Here is a 27662-nt window from a genome sequence, read left to right on the forward strand (position 1 = left end):
TGGAAAGTGTCTGTTGTGTGATTTTGGAGTTATATGCTTATTTGTATTCAAATTGTTTGGATTCTAACGGATAATTCTTTTTCCTGCAAATATTGGAGTGCTGATACAGAATTCTTGGAAAAAGACATATATTTAACTTTTATTCCTACATTCAAACACCGGAATATTATTTTCTGTGGTTCACAAAGGACTGTAAACATCAGCACTATACTGACTACAGCATACTTCATCGCCTTCCATTTTGGATTTCTCGTCGGGACTCAAACTTGAATTTATTAGAACATTTCATTACAAGATCTAAAATTTAGATTATTTGTGGCTTATTTTTGGATTTGATTCTTAAAACCGTAAGTTCTCTTTTATCATATTTACAGTGTTTTTTCCAGGGAAATAAATTATTTGTTAAATTTTTCAAAGCTTGTTCTTTTCACTTTTTCTTTTGTCACTGTTTATTGGAGCCTAAACACGTAACATAAGAGTATCACTATGGAGCGTCTTGTATGTGTGCCAAAGCTGTACAATATCAGTCAATATGTAAAAATGTTGTATAGAGAACAACAGCAAAGTACCGCAAAAAAGTTGATGACATTTATATATCCTAGGAAAGGTTTACTATGACATATGAAATGAGAGAAATAGAAGCTAACTCTGACAGGATTCAAACGTAATTGATCGAACTGTTTCCATTCTCTTTATTTTGTAAGCTAATTATGCGTACATCGTACAGTGTAGAAAATGTTATAACTCATCATAAGCGAATTTTAAATTGAAGCAGAATATGTTTTGAAGCTACTTTGACATGTAGAACTATAAATCTCATTGCAAAAACAACACTTTTCAAAAAGTCATTTATGTGATGCTCCTTTCAAGTGAAATGTACCTTCTCTCCTTTTTGCCATTTTGTGCTGATTCTGATATAAAAGACGCAAACATACGAACAACCTAAGTAACTCTATATTCCCTTTGTCTGGATTATATAATTATATGTTGTTAAGTACACCCTCGACATGTCAAAGCTTGTAAATATTTATATAAGCATTTAGAAATAAGCATATCGAATTCATGAAATTGCTTTAACACGACTTGTCAGTAACAAAAACAAAAAACCTTCGTTAAAAATATCACATCATCCAATTCTCAAGTTGTGCTACTTTTCCAATTTCCCACTTGGACGAGTGTGGCATGCTGCTTATTAGACCTGTAAAATACAAAGACCGATTTAACTTTGTCATTTAGATTTCTCGAATCAACTGGGCGAATATTTCTTTCATAAATGTTAAATAATCAAGTGCATTGAATAATTATCTTCACCATCCTCATCGCCATCATCATATAAGTATTTTTGTAGAGATGTGAAATTTTAATTTTAATATCTCTGATAAATAACTGAATTATTCATTTTAAATTTATTAATAAATAAATACGAACCGATGAATTTTTACAATCTGTATGTTGTCTTACAATCAAGAGATGCACATCGTGCAGAGACAGTTAAAGTTATGTGTCTTCCAAAGGAGTACACCGTGGATACCGACCCATTGGAATGTCAGCTGGATTGAAACCTGCATCATTCTGATTGCTAGTCTGTCAGGTTAATTATTACACCGTTATCGTTACCAGCTTTGTGTGTGTAATTAATATGGATGTACATACCTATCATGAATCTTTTGGAACGCACAATCCTTCTTTGCACCACTGAAAAATATATTATGATTTATGTATATTTCAATGGATTAGAAGCAAAAATGCTAACGTTTCAGCTGCAGGTTATTATGTTTTTATTAGTATTTGTAGTCTACTGTATGTAGCGATATAAATGATTCCATTTAAATGTTCTTATGTATATCTATAATTTCTATAAAAAAATAACTTATTTACTTGAACCTGTAGAAATCAATTTTATTTGCAATTTTGTATGGGCATAGGTTTTATGTTATGACGTTAAGAACGTAACATAACATAGGCTCTACCAATAGATGCGTACAGTTACTAATAATACAATTATTAACATATATGTTGAAAAGCTTGAATAAATTTTCCACTGGACAGGTCGGTCAGGTGGTTCTTAAGAGAATTATATGTTTCCCATTGGAAGGGTTAGACCATGCGACGTTTTAACGCGTTGGAGATTTGCCATTTACCAAGTAACAAGTAGTGGTAAAATGCGTGTTTTACCTTTGCGCCTCTACATATGTACCTCTCGTGTCACAATTTTCTAGTTCAAATTTTGTGTGTTCTTGTTGAAACACCGAGTCTGCAGACCCATCTAATGTTTTATTTACATATGATGAAAAATGTATTGGCATTATTCAGCGGAAACAGAAAGTGCACATTTACTATAATTTTACTCTGAGACAATTACAAAATATTCAAAGGACTTCTGGTCAACGCCACTTTGACATGTAAGGACTGTTAGTGAACTAGTATATTCAAAGATCTGAAATTTATATGGAACATTTCTTTCTTTTGGACATTAATGAGTTTTTTCAGGATTGTTTTGGATTCAATTTATAAACCCGTAATTCTTCTTAAATCTTCATTTTTTTAACTTTCACACTTAAATTATTTGCTGTTTTACAAACGTGTTGGTTTTCTCTCTTTCTGTTACTTAGCTTATGACCATCAAGTCTTTACACTCTGAATTGCTGCAAAGGAAACGGAATGATAACATTACACCAAATCAATATTGACTACCAATCGTTATAAATGATATTACTTTTGCCGTTGATTTGTGTTACAAAATACCATCTGATAAACGGGCGTGTTCCAACCCTGAAAACAAATTATATTTCCTTACGCAGTGAGAGACAGAGAGCGACATAGTGTGAAAGAGAGACAGAGAGATTACATTGTTTCCTCCACAATTGGTTCCGGTAGCTGCACTTAAGTATTTCTCAATGCAAATGCCTGTTTCTGGATTCGTACAGTACATGAACTTGCAAATCATTCCAGGCACCCTCTTTAACAAAAAGAAGATCAATAATTATTAGTGATTCGAGGTTTTTGAGCTTATTTAACTAAATTTTAATCTCGTGGCATTAGTTACTGCGAGCTGACCAATGCTGATATTTTCAGACAGCAACCTGCATAGTAATGATTATTTTTCAGATACATTTGATTCCCTTAATCAAACCTTAAATTACTGTGGTGATCTGAAAAAGAAAATATTGATGAGATAGTAACATTATCGTCAGTATAGGCCATATTGCATTATCTGAAAACAGTTTAGGGTTGAATGAAAAGTCTCGAAATTTTAGCGTAAGTGACATTTCTAAAAAAAAAACAAATATCAGGCCTAACAGTGTAGCATTTGCCGGTGATGTTTCTCTAAGGGTGACGATTGTTTCAATCTGTTTTAATTGTTACAGACATCCCAAAACATTATTAGATTCATAACATCAAAACACAAGCGAAGAGAACTGGCTGGATAACTATTAAGCTAAGCTTAAAATTCAAAATAGAAATGATAACCTGAGAAAAATTAAAAGAATTCAATGATACAAATTAATAAATTCCAACTCCCCAGCCACCGCAAATTCTATGTTAATATGATTGAATGTCCAACATTTGCTATTACGCATAAAGCTAGATTAAATTCCTCTTGCTCTCGAGTTAAACGCAAACATTTAATCTGAACGATTAATTCATTAAAATATTAAATTCAGTGCACGACGTCTTGGTACAAAACTACAGATGTATTTATTCATTGACTTTATCAAATCAAACTTTAAAAAGCTAAAATACAAACAGCACACAAGTTAGTATAAAGCTATATGCATACAGGATATCATGCCTGCGTAGAAGTGAAGTAACCGCAAATAAAACTTAAATTAAGGCTCTAGAATCTCAAATACAGATCAGACTTGCCATTTTGTGTTTCATGAGTTTGGTTGTAATACATACATTTATAGATTCTGATGATTTTCAGATGACCAGTTGCTTAATATTACTCGCAATGAGTTGTAATACCCGCTAAAATGCGACGCCTAGCAACAAGTTTCATGCTTTTTTGATGACGTTATGTGTAGATAAGGTAAAATTCTTAGTTAGTCCAGAACTAAAGGCAACGTCTAACCAAAGCAAGTAAAATATGAAATATAATTAAGGGTTTCCTTCTCGTTTTGTAATAGCATGGTACTAACATTCATGTTGATTGATGTTCCGAACTTAAACAGAGAAATCAATTTAGAAGAATATTTCATAGCACAGTCATGCTCTGCGCCTTAAACGTTGCAATAGTTCATCTAAAATCATCATCACCATAAGTATGTATCTAACTATAATTCTTTAAACGTTGTTAACGTATGCAGTATTTTCTTTCATTGAATCTTTATTCAGAACAAAATAAAGCACGAACCTGTCCAGTAATCTTACGGCGTTTGTATCTAATGAGGATAATACATTTTAAGCATTCTTTAGAATTTAATCCACGCAGAATATGCTTTGATTTTGTGTTGTCTACGACATCTTTTATACATGTTAGTGTGTGTGTGTGTGTGTGTGTGTTTCGTCTGTGACGATTGATAGCTTTTGAATCTGACACATGTTTGTTCTCTCTCTCTCTCTCTCTCTTATTATTAATAGTATTATCCTTATGATTATTTGACATGTATTATTATTATTATTATTATCATTATTATTATTATTATGTTAGAAACATACATTTATTTAGGTTACTTATGAAGGAAAAGAAACAAAAACAAAATTTGATAAAAGAAATTCCACATAAGAATACATTTTCCGCACACTTGTTTGGACTTTATTTTGTATTTTACTTGTCAATGACAAGAGGCGTTTTGTTTCTTTTCTGTAGAGAATCAGCAGTGCATGCATTTGTTAGGACCCAACTCTGCTTGTCATATAATGTATAGACTTTTTCTTATATATTGTTTAATGACTCTACTTGTCATATAATATCTAATGAACCTATTTGTCATATAATGTCTAATGACTGTCCTTGTCATATAATGTTTAATGCCTCTACTTTTATATAATGTCTGGTAACTGTTTGTCGTATAATGTCTAATGACTGTGCTTGTCCTATAATATATAATGACTCATCTTGTCACTGCTTGTTATGTAATCTATAATGACTGATCGTCACATAAGGTCTAATGACTGTATTTGTCATATGTCTAATGACTCTGCTTGTCATATAATTTCTAATGACCATGTTTGTCATATAATGTCTAATGACTGTAATATAACGTATAATGACTCTGCTTGTCATATAATGTCTAATGGCTCTGCTTGTCATATAATGTCTAATGGGTTTGTCATATAACATATAATGAAACATGTTTGTCATATAATGTCGAATGATTCTGCTTGTCATATCAATTCTAATGACTGCTTGTCATTTAACATATAATGACTCTTCTTTTCATATAAAGTCTAATGACTCTGCTTCTCATATAATTTTTAATGACTCTGCTTGTCATATAATGCCTAATGACTCTGCTTCTCAAATAATTTCAAATGACTGCTTATCATATAATGTCAAATGACTCTGCTTGTCATATAATGTATAATGAAGCCTATATGGTCATTTAAATACACCTCTATCAAAATATGAAAAACACACCTGAGTTAGAATCAACTGCATACTAATAAGATGTTTCACATCCTGATGATGCAACAACCATATTGCCTATCTGAACTGATTTTGCAGAATTTTCTGCCCCACTATATTCTGTATATCTTTATTCAATCATCATTGTAAAGGTTTAAAAGATAATTGTCTGAAATGTTAAATGGACTCTACATAACAAATTTGTAGCATATCAAGTATACCATTTCTTGATAAACTCGAGCATCCAAATAAACTATTTGACACGGATGGGTAGCAAAACATGCTAGGATGCATTTTAAATATAAAGCCTATCACTTGTTCAGTATAGGAGTTTTAACTAGTAAGTATTCCAATTAGTTCCTATTATGTGCATCATCTTCTACTGAAAGACAATGCTATGATTAGATGATTTACAGAAGATGTATTATAAGTATATGTTTGATTTCATTACTTTTATGTATAAGCAGAGGGTTTCGGTTAATTTGATTTGTGGCACAAAAAACACGGCTTAAGTGCTTTAGTTAGATGAGGTGGGGAGTAGGTTTGTTAAAGAATGTTTTTGCATCGTATGTTTGGTTGCTTGTTTAACGTTAAAGGCTGTTTAAGGTCTGTTATAGTTCAAATGACATTAATAATGCTACAGTACGATGGCCTTATTAAAAAACAAAAATTTCATAATACAAATCACAATGTATAAAAGTTCAAAAGGCTTATATTTACTAACCTTTTGGGACTTATAAAATAGAAGTATGCTTAGTGACAATTGGTCATCGCCGACTCATTGTCAGTGCATCAGGCAGACAAAAGATCGGCTAAGTGACAAATTCATACACCAATAACATATACACATGAAAGCATCCTAGCTATTGGTATAACAAGAATATCTATGATTAATAAAGTATGCAAACTTGTTGATAATAATATTAGTTCAATATGAGTAGACCGACAATATACATGTATACTCTTCAAACCAAAACGCAACATGTTTTAATATTCTGCTCATCCATTAGTACACACACCCTTTGTGCATACAACACAGAAGGTGGACTCACGTCTACTAATTCAAACTTAATTTGTACTTAACCCACAGTACATGAATCCACGTTCATTAGTACGCACTTTGTACATACACGATTGTAGTTGCATCCGCATCCATTACAACAAAACACAAACACTATGCACATACCACACACTATATGGATCCTCGTCCAGTGTTACACACACACACTATGTACATACCCCACAGTACGTGGATCCAGGTCCATTAACGATATGACACTGTTCATTAAGATTAAAAAGCTCTCCTGGTTGATTCGACTGAATTCTGTGCCATTCATGTATATCATCCTGGCTGTACACACCCTTACTTTTCAAACACGTCCTGAAATACGAAATGAACCGTTTACATTGATATATGTACAGACTGATGGGCATTCAGATATATAGATGGATAGACAGACATACCGACACTTAGATAAACAAACAGACATGAAAAGTTCCTAATTACTTATCTACCACACAGGTTCTGATTCAATTACCTACCTATCATCACGAGTACCTTCCTAACAATCTATATAAATAGCAGATTGAGTGATTGGACACAGACAAAAATGTAGAAACGCGGGCACACATGTATATGTTGCATACAATGGGTATATAAACATGTTGGCATTAGTACCATATCATATCACCGGAAGGAGGTAAATTTTCTATTCATTATTTGATTATTGCGTTTGAATTGCTGAGGTCTCGAACTAGCCAATATTCCCTAAATTGAAATGTTAAATTCTGTTCCTCCCAAGAAATCTGGTCTCATCATATCGGAAACAAAAGAGATATAAATGCAAATTTATAATGCTGTACTTCTCGTTACACATTGCACATACTTCATGTGTAGTGTCTTTACGAAAGCTTTCACAGAGCACTTAGAGAAAAGCCAAGGGTTCCTGGAGTGGGGCTTGGTTGGTTCAAATACCGGTACTTGGGGAGTCATAATATAGTCATCCTTTGCGCTGCAAGAAGTGGCGCCATGACTGCCGTCATGCTCTGCTCCAAGACTGAAAATATAAAACATGCAGATAATGAACCATGTACATTGTAATTTTTAGAAACAGATGTTTTGACTACTACCGTCATTAATACAGTATTACCTTCTCTAATGTATATAACAGAACATAAATGAGTGTTAGTAAACTATTTTCTTGTATAATGTCATGAACAGAATAGAGACAAGTATAAGTGACCTATTGCTTTATACAATGTCCAGAATAGAACATAGACGAACGGTAATACACTCTTACCTTATATAATGTTCCAAACATACTAGAGACGAATGTTGGTGCACTATTGCCTCATATAATGACCAGAATAGAAGAGGACGTGAGTTTGTGAACTTTTACATTCCATAACGTTCATAATATAATTGAGTTTCAGTACCCTGTTGCTTTCTGTGACGTCCAAAATAGAACAGAGATGAGTGTAAGTACAAAGTTGCCTTAAATAACGTCCAAAATAGAATAAACATGATTGTTGGTACCCTTTTGTCTTGCGAATGCTAGTACACTAATGACTATTTTAATTTCTACAATAGACTAGATTTCGCAACCCAGTGCCTTATATAATGTCCATAACAGACGATTGTCAGTACAATAGTGCAGTATAGATCGCCTTGAATAAAATATAACAAAATATGTTTTTTTCGTTTTCTTTTTAGGTCCCTTTCAAATATGCAACATATAAGACAAATTAATTCAATTGTGTAGAGTGGAAGGAAAACAACAATACATTCTATATAGTTAATTCATTTCCAGGACAAGATAATTATCGATTATAATTACATGTATCTTATTTCTTAGTATATAGTTATACTTATTACAGAATGCTTTTCCTAAATTTTAACTACTCCCTAAAAGCAAGAGTTTAATTGCAATCATATATATATGAGAGAGAGAGAGAGAGAGAGATACATGCATACATGCATGCATACATACATACATACATACATACATACATACAATTTCGTTACCGAAATAAGTCATTGCATTAAAAACAAATAATTAAATAACGTACAGTGACCCTTTCTTATCATTGACCTGTATCCGTTTAAGAACAGTAAGAGATGACCTTAACGTTACACAAAATAGATTGAAAATAAAGCATTTGCAAAAGGACATTTCCTGTGTGCTTGTTATGTAGTAGTCAAAGTTTGCATTTAATGACAATACGTGTTATTTGTGAAAGCTTCGATTCTTGATTTAAATTTTTATGAAAAATTATTTTTGATAATCTTTATTGAGTCGCCAGGTTTAAAATTTCTTATCACTTTGAACAACACATCTTTCAAAAATGTGTGAGAAAATTCCATGTGTTACATGTTCTTATTTAAACATGTAATTAAGTGTAGTTGTATTGTTCGAATTGTGTTGATTAAGGAAATCCGGGATTAAAGCTAATGTCGCACAAACTCCAAATATAGTTAATGCAAGCATAATTGATATTTGTATCACACCATACAGTGTATAAGGAATTACGTCTCTGTCTTCCAACATATGTCAAAACTGTTTCTGAGTTTGTTAATTTCGTGAAAACTTATAACAACTGCACATTTACTTAAACCAATTGCGTTCAATACTAGTCTTCGAAGTCATAAAGCCATATTTTTGCTACATGTCATCTAGCTGCTTTATGAAATGCTATTGTTGCTGCATTGGGTGCTGAAGTTGATTTGTTACCAATATCTCACTATCAGCATTTAATCTCAGTGAAAATGTAACCAGGCCTGAATGTATAATATCGTGATTCATCCGCTACCTAACCAGTGGGAATGAACTGAGTGATATTTTGACAGTTGAAATACATGTGGCTGATAATCTCAAGCATAATTTAAAACCATGATTTGTTTTGACAGCCCTATCGTTTACAATATCATTAGCATTCATGTAAAATAACTATTCTGAACCAGCTGCATTGACATATGGTTTTGACAGTTCAGGCAATTGTTAGAGACGTAAATCTTTTTAAATTATAATGAAGTCTTATGGACAGTGAAATGTTTTCTTTTATTTCATTTTTGTTCATGCGATCTCACATAGTAACACTATCATTTATACAACATACAAAACGCACTGTATAACGTTTATAATCATATTTCTTAATTCGTTTTTAATTTAACGATTGATTAAAGATCAGAATTGTTTTCATTTCTAGGAACATATATATCCTGTTTTCTTTGGCCCTTTTATTAATTCTAAAGAACTAACAAACTCAGGCTGATTAATATACCTATTGAACTCTCAACTTTAATTTTCGTGCTTCATTTTATATTATTGTCATATCTAGCCATCATACTAACAGTTTGGTTTCTATTTGTTGGGGGTGTGGCGGTTCTTTCTAATTTATGTTTACTTTCATAAGTCCCTTCTGTGTCTGCGGCGTTTGAAACGTCCCAATGTGCAAAACAGAGAATGTAATTTATCTCATTGCATGTAAGATCTGTAGCCTTCAATATGTCGGGGAAACTGAAAAGCTAAACAATTGGATCAATCAACCTCCACAGGTATGACTAGATGACAAAGACGATTTATAGAAGTCTTGTTGCAGAACACTTCTCCTCCAGTGGTCACACTTTTATATAACACTTATTGCAGTTGATCACAACCCCGAAAGAGTTCCAAACCAGGACAGATAAAGGAATCTTAATGGATATGCCGCGTCAGAACATTGAAACCAAGCGGTTTAAACCAAGAAGTCTGGAAATACACATACAAATACAAATCATCCTATTGCAAACAGCACATTTTCATTTAAATAATCCGTTAACTCTGCTTTTTTCATTAGTAACCCAATAGCCAATATTTACTACCATATCAATGAAATATGTAATTTGCGCTGACACAAATTTTCATAACAGATGACGATATGGCTCATCGATTTATAGGTCCATACAAACTATTTTTCAGCATCCGCAGCAAATTGAAGAAAACTAATTAAAACAAATTTTCAAACTTTATTCCCATCGAAATAGCCATGTAATATTTTTTAACCTCAACAATTTTGTCTTGTGTTTTGTTTGTATTTTTTCTGTCTTGTGTTTGCCTTTGAAAAAGACTGGTTTAGAGATGCAGGCGCTCAAGGTAGATAGAAACTAATTTTGTATTGGTCGTTGTTAGTTTATTGCATTAACCTTAATCAGTCCAAGATCTATGTGATCCCATGATTGTATTAGGTTCAGGTTCATTCCATCCAATTTATTCAGCGGATCTCATTTCGGTGCCACCTCTTCGTCGAAATTAATTATGTCGATAACTTTTGGATCGATGGCAGTTTTATCGACTTTGCTTCAAATATTTGCTTTATTGCCTGCCACAACTACTCTTGGCTTTATTGCCTGCCACAATTACTCTTGGGATTACAGTGCGTCAATAATCGCGCATGGTTGAGCACTCGTCTAGGGCTTGTTATCCGCATTTTGAATTTTTATCATTGCTGAATAACGAAAACATTGGTTTTGATTAATGAGTAGCCACAAATGAAATAGTAATCAAATGACTGGCTCTTAAATGATCCAATCATGCATTGTTGAAGATACATTCGATGGAACCTTATTATACAAACCAATCAATATTTTTCGAAAAGTAATGCCATGTTCTTCTACTTTTTATGAGAGTGGGGAAACTTGCTTTTGATAAGAGCAGTAGAGGTATATTTATAAAGAACAAAACTATCTTGGAGGAAACAAATATTGGCATTGCGTTTTGCGGGCGCGTGATTCACGTCTACACAGCCCAGGAGATGTCGTGTGAGTCAACCATCTGAACATTGACTGCATGTTCATTTATCTGAGCCTGTATATGTATGTGTATGTGCTTCTGAAGTACAGGTTACAGGAATGATCTGATAAATCAATTTATATATGATCTGAATCCTGATAGAGAAATGAAGCCCAAGTGAAATACGAAATGGCAGCCTTTAAACAAAATGCAAATGATACAGTCCATGGCAAATCAAAGCAAATAAAGACGCATTCAGGAATCAGGTCTTCAGTTGATTAGGCGACGAAATAAGTTTGGACAAATTAAATTCTATAATATGATGATTGTTCCAACAAATGATCGGTCACCCATTATCCTATGTATAATGTACACTATAAGTGTGTATGGTTGAGTGTGTAAGTCTATAATGTCTATGAGTTCATACGCAAATTAATAATACAAACAATTATTGATACATACTGACAGCCTTAATTACAAACAAACGTGTGTTGATGCTATGTTGTACAAAATCAGAAAGAGCTGCAACACTTTGATCACCAACTGCCTTAAAGATATATGAATCAAACTAGGAATAACGAACTAATTATTTGTACAACAATGCTCTGGTAAACTTCTGCACTTCTTAAATATATTGCTCGATTTTAAAATGCCTGCTAATCATCACAATTAAAACTCCAAAAATTCAAACGTGATTTGTAGAACGTTAATCAACAGATAAAAAAAAATTGCTTTTAACAGTGCAAATAACGTTTGGGCACAACCAGTTTTGAATATTAGGACTTTGCTAAAAGTTTGAGGAATGCACGATACAACTGACGCATAATATACCTCTGTTCAAATTACTAATAGAATAGAAGGAACCTGCATAAACTCTTATGTTGATAATATAACGTATTCTGTTTTCATTCCAATCGTTTAACTAATGTCATTGCAAGCTCAATATATGTTAATCGTACAACATTGATGACTGAAACAAATATTTTGCATAAATTTTCAACATCTGGGTAAAGTATGTCCATGCATCTTGTACATTTATCAAGAGCATGTTCGCGCGATTTTCAAGCAGTCAATGAGTAGTGTGTAACTAGTACTGAAATTCGATGCACATTCAAGATATTCATTTTGTTTTTGTTTAATAGCTTTGTTCAATCAATTTATCCTTCATAATTTAATGCAATCTGCGAGTTTACCATCCACAAACCTCCAGTATTATAACCTTGATAAATTATCCATCTTTTATCACTCACTGGACATGAATTCCGAATAACGCCTTAACACCGTTTTGAGTTTATGCTAAGAACGTATAATGAATCAAGCAAATATTGAAATTCGTGTTTATGTTTAGATGAACTCCATAGAATAACAATTTAAATTGTAATCGTCTTTTATAAAGTAAATGTAATAATAATATAATATTACATCTTGGACACAACTAAGGCAACACTGAGATCTTTCGTCAACGTCTAATAATATTTAAGAATAAACACTATATTTACTTAATTTGTTTCATTATTATCAATAATATTAGTTTCTTCCTTATTCTTATCTTTTTTAAAGATCTTCAACACACAACGTGAATAAATATGGAAATGTTAAAATTGTTTGCCATTGATACTGAATCCTAAAGTTGACAATCTAAACGTTTTATCTAAATAGTTCTATAAACCGTAATATGACTTTATAATCTGGGTCAAAAATTAGAAAATGGCTATCTTGCTTTTCTTACAAATAAATTATCACATATGATATCAATATTTATATACAATGAATTTCCTGGAAATAAATCATTGTGGTAATTGTGAATTAAATCGTTCAGAATGATATTTCCTTTTTTATGTCTGTGTGTAAAATTTCGTTGTTCTTTTAATTGTAATAAACATATTTTCTCTAGTTCTGAGTAAAGACCTAAAATGGTCTTACGCTCTACATGGTTGCAATCGCTCTCAAGCAATTTTTAAAAAGGTATCACATCTAATTTCCTAGTTATATATAAATCATCATCTATTTAAACTAAGAAAACAAAATAATCGTGTGTATGTGTGCATGATTTGGATTTTTAACGTAGCTTTAAAATATTTTCAGTCATATCGCCACGATGTCGGCAATGTGGCAGTTTATAGTGATGTTTAGCACTGGGGCATCATGCTGTAGACATGTAGCATGATACCCCACCTATTCGCATCATCCTGACATCAGGACAACCATTAATAACGATAACCTCATGATGCTGAGCGCAAGTCTTTGGTATGACTCGGCCGGGGTTTGAACTCGCCACCTGCCAGACCCTAGGCGAAAGCTCTAACCACTAAGCAACCAGAGCGGTACAAAGTGATAGAGAAGAAATAACCGTAATAAAAGTTCTCGTAACAAGTTTTCTGAAACTCTAAATGTCAGCTAATTATTTAAATAAATATATTTTGTGTCGATTGAGTTGCACAACAAACAATCTCTCTGGACTGCATTATGCCAAGCCAATGGTACATAAAATATAGAAACACTACAACCCGGAGACAGATATAAACCTAGAATGGGTGGTGAATAAAATGTGCATACGTTGATACCAGCAACATAAAGTACTAAGCAGATGAACGCAAATGCGGGATACAAATCGAGCGCCATGATTCTACTTACGCGTGTCCAAGTTCGTGTGCTGCAGTGGTCACCGTCTCAAAAAAGTCACCTACACGGCAAATCTGAACTCTTTTACCAATCTCACATATACCTCCTGTCACAGAATTACCTAAATGGAAATGAAGGAAAACAGTGTATATCCTGATGACATGTGTGAAGTATAATATTAAAACATAATTTTGATGTGAATAGGCGAGATATACCCTTGTTAACAAAAACTGCGATAGCGAAAATGAAAATCTCAATAATTTCAAATACTAAGGCACAAACTGCAGTCTCACACAATATACTGCTTCATTGTTCGCATTAGTATATCAAGTGTCGACGCGCGGTATAACCTGGAAATTTATCACAATATGTGTTTTGCAATTAAAAAAGCAGGAACGGCAAGACCATCAGAATAATAGCGTCCAGACTTGAAGTATTTTCCAAGCGTGCACCTGAGATACGATGCGCACTATATAAGAATAGATGGACAAACAATAAAATGTCAAAGAAGCATATTTTTAAAGACCTGTTTACTTCTTGCAAGCTATAGCCACTATTCGATATGGCACCCATGTCTGATGTAGTAAGTGGTTTAAAATTTCGCTCCAATAACCACACGTATTACAAAAAAGACCGACCGTGACAACAAATGCTAACATGGGTTGGGATGTAATTACTAGAATGTAATTTTCTTTGTAACCTCACTCATCGACTTTTCCACTACACACACCGTAGTATATGCACCGCAGAAACTTGGTCGTGTTGAAGAAATGTCTTAATGCAGGCAAATATTAAATCCGTGCTGATCAGGAACAGTCATGTCTGAAAGTATAGAGATCGCTACCAACCATCCCTTGGGGTGCAGTTGATCTAACAAGTAAACTTTACAGCATGCTTTTATTTACAATTCACGATGATAGTGTCATTGTGGTGTGGAGTATTTCAAATAAACCAGTAGAACTACTAGTATGAAGCATTGTCTGAAAATGGCATTAAATGGCTGTTAAGTGACTAGAAGGTTTGCAGATAAGTTGTAGAATTGTCATTTTCATGGCTATGCGTTATACTTATCTATTTCTTTTATATAATTTCATGCTGTTTTATTGTCCTTTACATACCGTTATTGGGTGTGTTTATGCGTTGTGTGGGTTGGATTCCTGCTTCACTAAATTAACGACTGTATTTATACCTGGGCAGAATTGCGAGTTGGATCTCTACTCGAATGAAATACCTCTTATATCATTTCGCGGGGTTTAAATGTAAACTATGACTCAAACATATACAAACGTTGGCATTATAATATATATTGCCAGTTTAAGACCTTGGCCAAACATAGTCTGCCATATGGAACCTGTGCTATTCCAACGGTGCAAAAAATTCATTGTTGTGCTATCTGTGTTATTTGCTCTGCCCTTGGCTTCGCCGTGTATCACGTTTTCTAATTTGTATTAAGCATTTACAGTATACTGTTAATCCGAACTGCTCCAATTAAATGCTTTTTTGTTAATTTCAAATTCTGCAAGTTTTATTAAGCATCTGGACCATGGTGTCTTACATCCCCTACATAAATGCAATAGCAATAACCAAAGAATATCATAGAAAAAATAATTTTTAAAAACAAATGGATTCTTGACCATACATGAACTATTGTACTACAAAATGTGACCGCTGAACCAAAAAGTATATAGTGTGCATTAAATTTTGACGTTGACCACAATGAACTGCTGTACTATAAAATGGGATTTAACCAAAATGACCTGTACAATTAAATGGATTGTTGCATAAAATTATCTACTGTGTAATAAAATCGACTGCTGAACAAATGTGGCCTTCTGTAAGATTGAAAACGTTATTGACCAGAATGCACCATCAAAAAGAATATTGATCAAACTAACATAATGTACGATAAAAGGGACCGTTTACTGACAGGACATATTGTAGCATTAAAACAATGTCTTAGCAATTATCAAAACGCAGTTGAATATAGCAAATAACGTTACTTTTAACTAAATGTAATAAACACCTAATCTATAAAACCAACATAAAATATTTATACATAAATTTATTACGGTTTCTTCATAGAGTATTCGATTGCACATCGTGGTACATAATCATAAAGATTCTATATTGCGTTCACATGAAATAAGCTGTCTCGCAAACTGAGGTTGATTCGATACTTTTAATAAACTGAGCAATCGGAAATCATATATATTCCATTACGCAAGGCCAGGGTATGGGTATATCATATCGAGGTTGCTTAAAGCCTTTGATAGCATGTAGATATTGAAAGCATTCCGTTATGTGTGTAGTGCTAGATCTGGATAAAGATCCGCCATACCCAGTATAATAAAACCCATGTAAATAAATATGTAGAGTATATTGTATGGTACATTGCCGAAGTTAGTAACATGCTTCCAGATAGAAATGATATAATTTGCTTGTGACAATTCAGACCAATAGATATATTAATTCCGAGTTTCGTTCTTTCATAATTACTAGTGTTCAGTAGAACTTTCTGTAGAAGGATTCGCGTACTTGTAAATCAGTACACCGCTTCGAAATCATACAGATAAAAATGGTATGAGATTGATTGCAAGACTCAGATTCACTACAAATAAATTAATAGCAGCTTGAATAAGGTAGCACTTTTACTGTACACGGACTCCAGACTAAGATATTTGCCCTGGCTTGTCCTCAACCTTTTAGGAGACCTTTGTCTCTGATGGGGCATGTAACAGAGAAAGAAATTATTTACCGTTAAGGATATTCCTTCTACCGGCACCACCACCATACAGCATATATCTAAAATTTAATTTGAAGAAATAGTTGATTAATGCATTTGTACAATGTGTTATTTCAAAGACAGGCCAAATTATTTAATCTTCTGGCATTCATAATGATGTATTAGAGAAACGTATTGCAGAACCAGGGTGTAAAATCGACGAATTGATATTAAAAGAGAAAACAAAAACGCTATGAAGTCTGAAAAAGGCACGAATGAATTAAACGATTCTAGCACATTAAAAATTATTCCATTATCATAAAATCACCAAATTATTTCACACAGAAATTAAGTCCTTCGCATTTAACAGTTCAAATAATTGCATTGAATCAATTACTTATTACACGAATAATGCAGGAGGCTCATACAATCTTCACCTTCCTAGACAAAACAAATTCACCATATAAAAAGTGTGTGTGTGTGTGTGTGTGTGTGTGTGTGTGTGTGTGTGTGTGTGAATCATTCGTGACATGTATGTTGTGGCTTAACAATACACTTCCCTAGAATTTTAAGGATATCCAGATAAAATGAGTAATCACTCCACAAAATGGAACAGAATGAGATTGGAACGAATGAAAACAGCGAAGGCTAAAATGACTTAACGAACATAGCAAATTACAAAAATTAATTTACAAATGAATCGTACATTATCTGCACCAATACACTCGATAGACAAAGAGGTGTATCCAATGACCACTTAAAATAATAAAGAAATACAATACCTCGAATGTGGAAATTTCCAGGCGATGACACAGCTAGTTGCCTGAGATTAGGTTATGCGAATTGTATGAATCGATTTCGTGGACAATGTTTACAATGTGTTCACTTACAGTGTGTCAATATTACTACTAAGCATTCCGTATTTATGGTATTTATGTGAGGGAATGATTACTTGGTGCAGAAATCACAGATGCTCTGGCTGAATATTTACATTTGTTCATTTGGAACAGGAGAAATAGAGACAAAAAATATTTTGAATCGAAATTTCAAAAGACAATAAGAAACATTAGCTTGTTCGGTCTATTTTATCTCTTAAATATATCACCTATCAGTCAGGATACCGTCATATGTGCATATGCTTCTCTAACCTGAGGTGAGAATATTTACTTACATGCATTAACATTTAAACTACGTTTGTCATAGAGTGCTATCAGTGTTACAGGTCTTCAAGCTCTCTTTTCATTGGCCGAAGCTTTTAGTCTTATTTGTAATGATCCCCCTGTCTGGTAAATTTGTTATATTCCGACGGACGTAACATTCTTCCCGATGCCCTTTCTACAATCGATTCGATAAATATCAGCCTAAATGTTGATAGTAATAAAACAGAGTTATAAAAGGAGGGATAAGCAAACATCCCAATGTCACAGCAAATTCGTAACAGAATACTGCGCAAGAATTCAGTGGACCAATTATAATCTCTTAATATAATCTGCTAACATGTTGTAATCTCAAAAATATTCAACTGCGCGCACTAAATGTAAAGTGTACAAACTATGTGATAATTAATATTATGGACCATTTTGAAAACATTTGCTCGCTATATAACATTTCATTGCTTTTGACTTCATCAGCCTCTTGAATAAGTAAGTATGGAATAAATAATGATATTTGAATATGCAAACGTTTAAGATTGGTCTCAAAATATGTACAATATAGTACGTTAAAAAAATCGTGATTTCAATATAATGTATGGAAAATGAACTTTGCCCTCCAATTTCTAACTTCATGTTTGATAGGTGATATCAATCTTGAGAATACATATCAAACCCCGGGATACGTGTGATTCTCTCACAAAAGAGAACACCAACTGCACAAATGGTCAAGCACAGAGACGGCTTTGCACTATATAGCTGGTATTGGTTCAATGTTTAATCCAGTTTCTTGTCTAATATTCAACATCAACCAAAGAGTCGGCAAATCACTATATCATATCTTTATATGGTTCATTGGTTGTTTTTCAAGGGCTCTTTATGTAGTGTAATGGGCTACATCATGCCGAGGAAATACGAGGTAAGTGTCTGTCGCAAGGATACACTAAGGCATCCACACTGGAATGGCCTTGAATATTAAATAAATCGAAGCATTATGTTCCTTGATTCCCTCACCCCGTATTCTTGTGACGATGAGCATGATGATGACGATGATGATAATGATGATGACATTATTATTTTAATTATTGTTGTTGTTGCCGTTGTTGTTGTTTCAAAGAGAATACATACATAAAGTCTAACTGCATGAAAATTTATATTATATGATTGTTTCTGTGCTTTGCCTCGAATGCGTATCATGCCACCCATAACTATAATGTTTGCTAAAGTTTATTCAATTGTATTGTGTAATGTTAATTTAGAATGTACTTTGTAGACTTTATTGATGTTGGCATCCGGATGTGTGAATTGCCCTATAGTTTATTAACGTGATGGACGTTCACATGCAGACCTGTGAATTACACTAATCTTTCTTAGTGTGCTTGAGACATATTTCATGCCAGGAAAGTATATTTGATAAAGCTTTTATCGATTTTGGAAAAAGTCAAGCCTCTGTAATATTCCGCTCACTACTACGCTTTTAAACAATATTAATCCTTAATGATAAAATAGTATATATTATCTTTGCTGATCATTTAGTATGATGCTGAATCAAAACGTTAGGTGCGTCATCACTGCATTCCTTACATGTACTGATACAACGTATGTAATTACACTTACTTCGTAAAGAGAATTACTTGGTCGTAGGCTGGTATTCCGCTTTTTTGAATTCTGATGTCCCCTTGTTTAAGATCATTGAGATAATTGTCAGCCTGAATCAACTTTATTCCGGCAAGTTCCTCCACTGAAGACACCTCGTGTTTAAACTCCTGCGTCGTCTTTGAACAAAAGGGGAATCATGCAAACGAAAAGGATATTGGATCTGAAGAAAGTCAATTTCTCTATTAAATTAAAACAGAAAGAACTGAAAACGATCTAGAAATTATTTTGGCTCATTACTTAAATTAGTACTAACTGCGAATGCGTTTGAAAAGCAATACATATTAATCGTAACAATTAGCCTATTATGTTTTGGGTGTTGTATGGGCTATATTTTTGCACAGACGGGTAGCAGTAGGCCTGCAGGAACAATTGTGGCTACCTTCTAATTGGTTAAGTGAATATTATGATTCGTGCAAATATAAATACGACAGAAAGATATAATGTACACTGATATACAAAGAGGAGGAACATATCGGGCGAGAAAGAAGGTGAAATAGTAAGCCACTTATCATTATGTTCAAAATCTGATGACATTTCAGAATCGAATCTTTCATTATATAAGTGCTACCCATAAGCTTAAACTATATATTCAACTCATAATATTCACACATTATAGAAATAGACATTCTTACGGCACTATGGTCTTAACAGAAAAGAACATAAAAAGTCAAGTTTTGTAGCATTCAACACATCATTTATTTCTCTAGAATACAAAGTGAACATTTAAAAGAAACTTACAGTATTGAGAATTAAATGCCACATAGTTCTAGAAGTTCAAACGTAAGTATAAATGAGAAGATTTTGAATTAATTTTCAGTGGTATTTAAAGACAAGTTCCAATATTGAATGTGCTTTTATACATATATCTATCAATATATATATATATATATATATATATATATATATATATATATATATATATATATATATATATATATATATATATATATATATATATATATATATATATATATATATATATATATATATTAACTGGTACTATGGATGCATTTCTAACAAAACATGAACCTATAATTGAACCAAAGCATATAACTGAAACGAAATAGTATGGTGCGTAAACCAAATAATTACAATACCGCGAGATTAAATGTATACATTTTGAGATACATTTCGTCAAAAGAACAATGTAAGGAAGTAAAAGAAATGTTAATTTAACAGTGGTGATATTGAAAATAACGATATTAAAGAAAATAAATGGTAATTGTAAACCCATTATCTTGGCTAGCTTTATTGAATCTGCTGATGACTCAAATTCTAGAAATAGGTTGACTAACAATCCTAACTATAAAATTGATTGTATTGAGACGGATAATGATTATGATACTGACTACGACAGTATGAATGTTCCCCTGAATTGGATGATGACTATGGCAACGATCTGACTGATCTATTGAGTCGGATAATGATCCTGATACTATTATAATGGCAAACGTATCAACTTAAATAGATTTGACAGATTTAATGGCATTCGCTTCAAATGTAAATGTCGCATACATACATACATACATACATACATACATACATACATACATACATACATACATACATACATACATACAAACATACATACATACATACATACATACAAATCAGATAAACTCATAATCAGTATTAGATATTTTGGTGGAAGGACACATTATGGTATTGGATGTTAAAGGGCTATCGAAGAAGTAACCAAGTTAACAGTTGGTGCATTAAATATAATCATTGTCATTGATCTATACTATTTCAGTAATAGTACACTTGTAACATGGCAAATATGGATTTAAAACAACCGAGATAAACATTTGCTGTCAGATAATATTGCAACTAGTATCAGTATCACTACCACTATAATATTTCCACCATGATCAATAGCATTACCACTATAATATTGCCACTATGATCGATAGCATTACTACTATATCATTGCCACTATGATCGATAGCATTGCCACTATAATATTGCCAGCATGATCGATAGAGTTACCATTATAATATTGCCACTATGATCGATAGAGTTACCATTATAATATTGTCACTATGATCGATAGCATTACCACTATAATATTGCCACTATGATCGATAGCATTGCCACTATAATATTGCTAGCATGATCGATAGAGTTACCATTATAATATTGCCACTATGATCGATAGAGTTACCATTATAATATTGTCACTATGATCGATAGCATTACCACTATAATATTGCCACTATGATCGATAATATTACCACTATAATATTGTCACTACTACAAATATTAGTATTATTATTCCCGATAATATTACTACTTTTACCGGTAGTACCATTATTACTGATATTATTATCACTATTACCATTTATCTTGAATGTTTTATTGTTTCCTCTATCATTGTTTACTATAATTGTTTTTTCACAATGTATACAAATAATCTACAGTTTTATAGCGTGGTAAATGTATTAAGCTTTTTTGTTCAGTTATACGTAGAGCTTAAAGCTAAGTTATGAATAATAGTTAAGGCTGAAGTTCATCCACTTCGTCAGCCAATACAATAATATATTGGAAACTTTTTTCAGTAAGTATAAAATCTTTCTTCTGTGGCACACTTTCACCTCTTGAGATAGCGAAAGGAACTTACAGACAGAAGAAATAAGTCAAAATGTACGAAATTTTACATGCTAATTATTGCAGGGATACCAATGTGGTATTATCTCGAAAGCATTTATTAATTAGTTTAGGTGATAACCCCCTTTCTTGCAATACCACGTAGTACTTTAATCTAATGTTATGATTTAGAGCCGTTTAGACTGGTGTATTGGCATCACTTTCTATACTAATGAAACATAAATACGCCTGACTGTTACTCCTGCTTATCTAATAAAGATTATTTATGTGTGAGTGTAAATTTATTGCATATTTAATGCCACCAGACATCTAAATTTTATTGTGACGGGAACCATTTGCAGTATTATTTCATGTACTCGGGTGTTACCTCTTTAGTGCAAACTGTCGGGATTGTTTTCAAATTATGAAATTAGATCAGAATGTAGATTTTATCATGCGCATCACACAAGAATGTGACGAATGGATCTTATAAGCCTTACTCGATCGTCCCCGAGAATTAGCACGCTTCTTTTCTAATAATCCAATAATTAAATTCAATAGCAAATAACAGCTATACAAAATGAAGATGTATGATGGCTCAGAAGGCATTTTGCCACCAAATAGACAGTAGTGATGCAGTTGTGTTATCCTTCCAAAGAGAGGAGAAGATTCAAAATGCAGAAGAGAGACATTTCCATGTGTGCTACATACTTCTTGATCTGCTGAAGAACTACTTATACGACAAACAAAACCTCCAACTAAAAACATCATTCGTTTCTGCAACTTAGACTGTATAACAGAATGATACAATTATTATGAACATTTTACATACAATCCATTTTAGCCATTAAAAGGTATATTACAAACACTCCAGGACCTTAAGGAAAAATAAATCTTACCTGTAATATCACAATTGCGCGAACGATGACACTAATTACTATACCAGGATGATCAATTCCTCTGTAACGCATGTCCACCTTTGAAAATTAAAGACAAATATCTTTAAGTGATTATAATTTACAACATAATGTGTTGTTTCAAAACCTCCTCAGAGAATGCACCAGCATAATATCGCTTAACATGCATAATGTATATAATTCCTTTTATAATCAGAAAAAATAAGGAAAAAACAGAATTATATAAGTTTCAGTAAAATAAAGTATCATGTCATTTTCAAAAAAGATACAGTTATTCTTGCCTAAACCGATCTCTGTTGATACCAGCAAGTTTGGTCGTTTCAAAATGGTGACCAGTATATTAAGGTCGACTATGCATTATAACTATCTTTAGGAAGCAAACATTTCCACCTCATAAAAGGGACCTATTTCCAGATTATATATAGCTTCTCTGCAGCTAAATATATAAATATTAATCTATTAATAATTTGGAAATTAGTTTTGAAGAAAATAATCTTTTCTGGTTAGGTAAACGAAATATAATTTCACAGTCCGGCTTGATCTCGCATCGTTCGATTACAAATCATCATTCTGCTTAAAATAAATCACATATGTGAATTAAAACGACCTTGGTATATTCATTGGTCAGGTATACAATACTTACTCCGTTCATAACATGTAAGAAATATGCTCTTATTTTTTTCCTTGCTTCCCTATCTTTTTCGGTTGGATTCGGGGATGTTGCCATTGCTAAAAATCTGCAAAACGAAATGGCTATATTACAACAATTGGACAGCGACGCAAGTGGGTACTTGCATTGCATTAATCGATGATACTAACAATAAATGCAAACCAATTCGCGATAATTCCTCATTAGAAAACCTGTGACACGGTTTTTCTTAGGCAATCTATAACGGTCAATAAATGAAATATACCTTGAATTCTTTCGCCCAATGTTCGGGATTATATATCTCTCATTGTCTTAAAGTTGGTGATTATATAGTTCTTGTCAATCTATGCACACATGTGAAATATAGACACCATGCTTTGGGACTTCTTTATCCAGTCTAAAGCCGTCGACAAATTAACTGGATATGGAGATTTTTCTGATGTCAATTACATCCGTGACAAATCAGATTAAAGTGCCCACAGTGAGTAGAATATATTTTAGAAATACTATTGTCTGATCGTAGAATAAACCTGACAGAAGCCTTATGGTTACGAATGCGCCTAGCATGAAATAAACTGAATAGTACAGTACAGGGTTATTGATCGTTCACGCCATCAACATTGCAGAACAATCTTTTTAATCGCTTCTACGTTTACATAGATGGACTAAAGACTATGTTACTCAACTTGGCTTAAAGCACAGGATGAGTAGAATCTGTATGTGTTCAAATCTCAGGGACGAATATGTTAAACTTCATTTGTCAACCAACTTTTTGGCGACGTATTGCTTTGTCCGACAATATCACCATAATTCGTATATTGTAGCAACACAACCCTTGCAAGACTCCAAAATGCGAAGCGATGGTTTACCATCTTATATACTTAATGAGCGTACAAGTTCACTGTTGGACATAAACTATCTCTTTGAGAATTAGCTTGATTGTCTCATTTGGGTCGCCACCACCCCACTCCCCCTGGTATTTTACATGGAGATTTTGACGCTGGTAGATGCAACATGTCGAGTTTATTTGTAAACTTTCTTACTTGAAGCTTAAATTAGTCTTGCTTAAGCTTGCAACGAGTTTGTTTTCGAGGAACCACGATTAAATCCACTGATAACGATGTGTTGCAAATGCTGTAACAAGACGTTTCAGTGATTGCCTCGTGCATTTCTTCGCATTATACTGGGAAGGATTACAAACACATCCTCGTTTTCAGTCACTGAAGCAGATCCTCCTTGGCCCGGTCATCATTTTTTTAAAAACTAAAGTAATCAGCGTGGTCACAGAGCCGCTCAAGAGGAGATATTCCAGCAATGGGAGGGGATTGGCCTACGTTGACTCATACACATAATCAAACTGCCCGATGTGGTGTGATCAGTTGCAAATTTTGATCCCGTGTAATCACAAAAGGAATACCCTTATGTACCATGTGCGCTCGATCCTCGCTGGAATCAACCGGCCGTCTGAAGAAAGTATATATATATATATATATATATATATATATATATATATATATATATATATATATATATATATATATATATATATATATATATATCTTGCCCTAGTGCTGCTCCTACGTGTCCATGTAAACGAATGCGATCTCCTCAATATGTGTCCTTTTGAATCATTTTGAATTACTACGCGATTTGGATGATTCAGCTCTTCAAAATATAAGATTATAACTTGCGCAACGGATTCAACAATTGATATTTTTTTCATTCTCATGGTGAATTCTGAACAAGACTAGCATTTACAAAATCATGCATTCGCTAAAGGTCTTGTAGGCATTATCTAATTATGTTAGTGCATGTGCAAACTCATGTACTGAATTCTCGCAACTGCTTAGACCCTTGACTAATCAGTATAAGGGTCGAAATTTCTACAAGGACATTCTGGATACATAGTGGAGGCACTGTCGGTTTGTATTAAGTGACGTACATTTAACTAAATAACATTGGAATTATCTTTACTTTGTAGCACGGCACAGATAAATGCTTCACTTGAAGTAGGACTTAGATATGTCGATAGATGCCACTGAGGCTATTTATCTCAAATGCAAAGTATCAAATAAAATGTTTTGAAATGAAAGAAGCCTAACATTACATAGAGCTGTAGTCTAGATTGCATTTCAGATTTAATGTAAGCTGATAACATTTAACCCAAAATAGTTCTCACTTGCTTCCATCCAATTTTGACCATCAGACCTTGGGCTCACTGACAATCACTTTCAAAAGATCTAGGCTAACATTGAAAGAACCACACAAATGATTAGTTTGTCTTTACGGTGCTATAATGCACAAATTGCCCTCAATCCGAGTACTTGAATTAAGTTTGCCTTTCATATAAACTTTTTTAAAAGATCATACAGTACACAATGTGGACCAAATTTTGTGTATCTCATAAACGTTGGTATATGTTGCTTTGTTTTGTTTTGTTTTTGTATTGAAGTTTTGTATATTATTCTCAAGTCAAGAAAGTGAGGAAGAACGTAAATATCTGTCTACAACGATACATCGATTGATAGATCGATATTAACCTGTATTGTTTCATGCAAAAGGATCACTTCTAAATAGACAATTATTTCGATTGATAAATTACGGTACAGGCAGATAGGTCTGAGGATAGATCAATAGACAGAGACAGATTTACATCAGGTATAGCCTAATCAACAATTTCGGATGAAAAGTGCTATTAGGTGGCGATACTGTTTTACACAATGATGTAGCTATGATGATAAATAAAATAGCCAGCTATCATTTTATATTTAGACAATTACTACTTCATACATACATACATACATACATACATACATACATACATACATACATACACACACACACACACACACACACACACACACATACATACATACATACATACATACATACATACATACATACATACATACATACATACTTGTGTTTGTTATGCAAAGAGATCACTTACAAACCATATATTGATGAATCTGTCACTACGACGACCTCGATATAGTAATGGGCTACATTGCGAATTCTATCTGTGAATAGAATGTGAAAAGAGTAAATATATCAATTTGCATATTGCCCATCTTTTAAACATCGTGATTTGTATTAATCTCGTTCTTTTTATTTTAAATCTTGATTACGTTCATATATTTGGGATCATGGTAGATTCCGTGTGAAATTTCAAAATTCTTCCATACAAAAATATTTTCAGTAGACACGTAATGTTATGGAAAAGTAATGAGACATAATGCCACATAGATAGATTGCATTGTTCCAGGTGTATCGTCCTTAAAAGCGGTTATCTTGGTATTATTTGTTCCACTATAACGGTTCCCTTATTGTCGAAACGTGCGGCGTTTTTGGTTGACAACTTAGGATCTGGGTGAAGGAAATTATTTTGTTTATCTTCTCCGTGTGGGACAGATCATTCCACAGACGTCGTCGTATTGTAATCGTGTTGAGTGAAATATCTTCACTTTGGTATATATAAAAAAGTGTTCCTCAATACTTTATGCTAGAAACAAAATCAAGATTCTTACAAACCTTTATTTTCGACAGGCATTTCCATTTCAATATTTCCTTGGTCCTTTAGATGATATCGTTTGCCAACAAGACCCGTAATTTCCATAAAGTCTCTTGATTTAACGTCAGTCTCAGTTGGTTCAAGATCGTATATTCTGTCTCCAATTCGAATGATCCCATTCTAGTATATATATATATATATATATATATATATATATATATATATATATATATATATATATATATATATATATATATATATATATATATATATATATATATATATATATATATATAATGAGTGTGTGTGCATGCTACAAATAGTTGTACTGTGTATACGTAAAGTAGTACTACATCTGCTTCTTCTGCAATTGTTAAGGCTCGTGTTCCTCAAAGGACATGTTGTATTAATTGTGGATTTTGATCACTTTTCAAGACATTGGGAGGGTAGCAACAATTCCAGTATAGATCTGTGTGCCGATAACGCAACATAGCATACTTCGTTT

The 27662-nt window shown here is 33.1% G+C and overlaps 1 protein-coding gene across 1 annotated transcript; it reads right to left on the reverse strand.

The window, feature by feature from the left end:
* Window positions 1–685: 685 nt before the first annotated feature.
* On the reverse strand, window positions 686–27331 carry LOC149791750 (metalloprotease mig-17-like). The gene is made up of 12 exons (XM_089969259.1): window positions 27178–27331; window positions 26597–26666; window positions 23641–23734; window positions 22980–23057; window positions 19453–19610; window positions 16718–16764; window positions 13975–14083; window positions 7459–7629; window positions 6812–6953; window positions 2849–2959; window positions 1654–1695; window positions 686–1198 (listed from the first exon to the last, which is right to left on the reverse strand). The coding sequence occupies exons 1-11, from the start codon at window positions 27260–27262 to the stop codon at window positions 1657–1659; spliced, it is 1104 nt and encodes a 367-aa protein (XP_089825385.1). The 5' UTR covers window positions 27263–27331; the 3' UTR covers window positions 686–1198; window positions 1654–1656.
* Between the last annotated feature and the right edge of the window lie 331 nt (window positions 27332–27662).

This window comes from Sinohyriopsis cumingii, chromosome 9 (assembly GCF_028554795.1).
Source record: "Sinohyriopsis cumingii isolate HCF-2022 chromosome 9, ASM2855479v2, whole genome shotgun sequence".
NCBI classification, from domain to species: Eukaryota; Metazoa; Mollusca; class Bivalvia; order Unionida; family Unionidae; genus Sinohyriopsis; species Sinohyriopsis cumingii.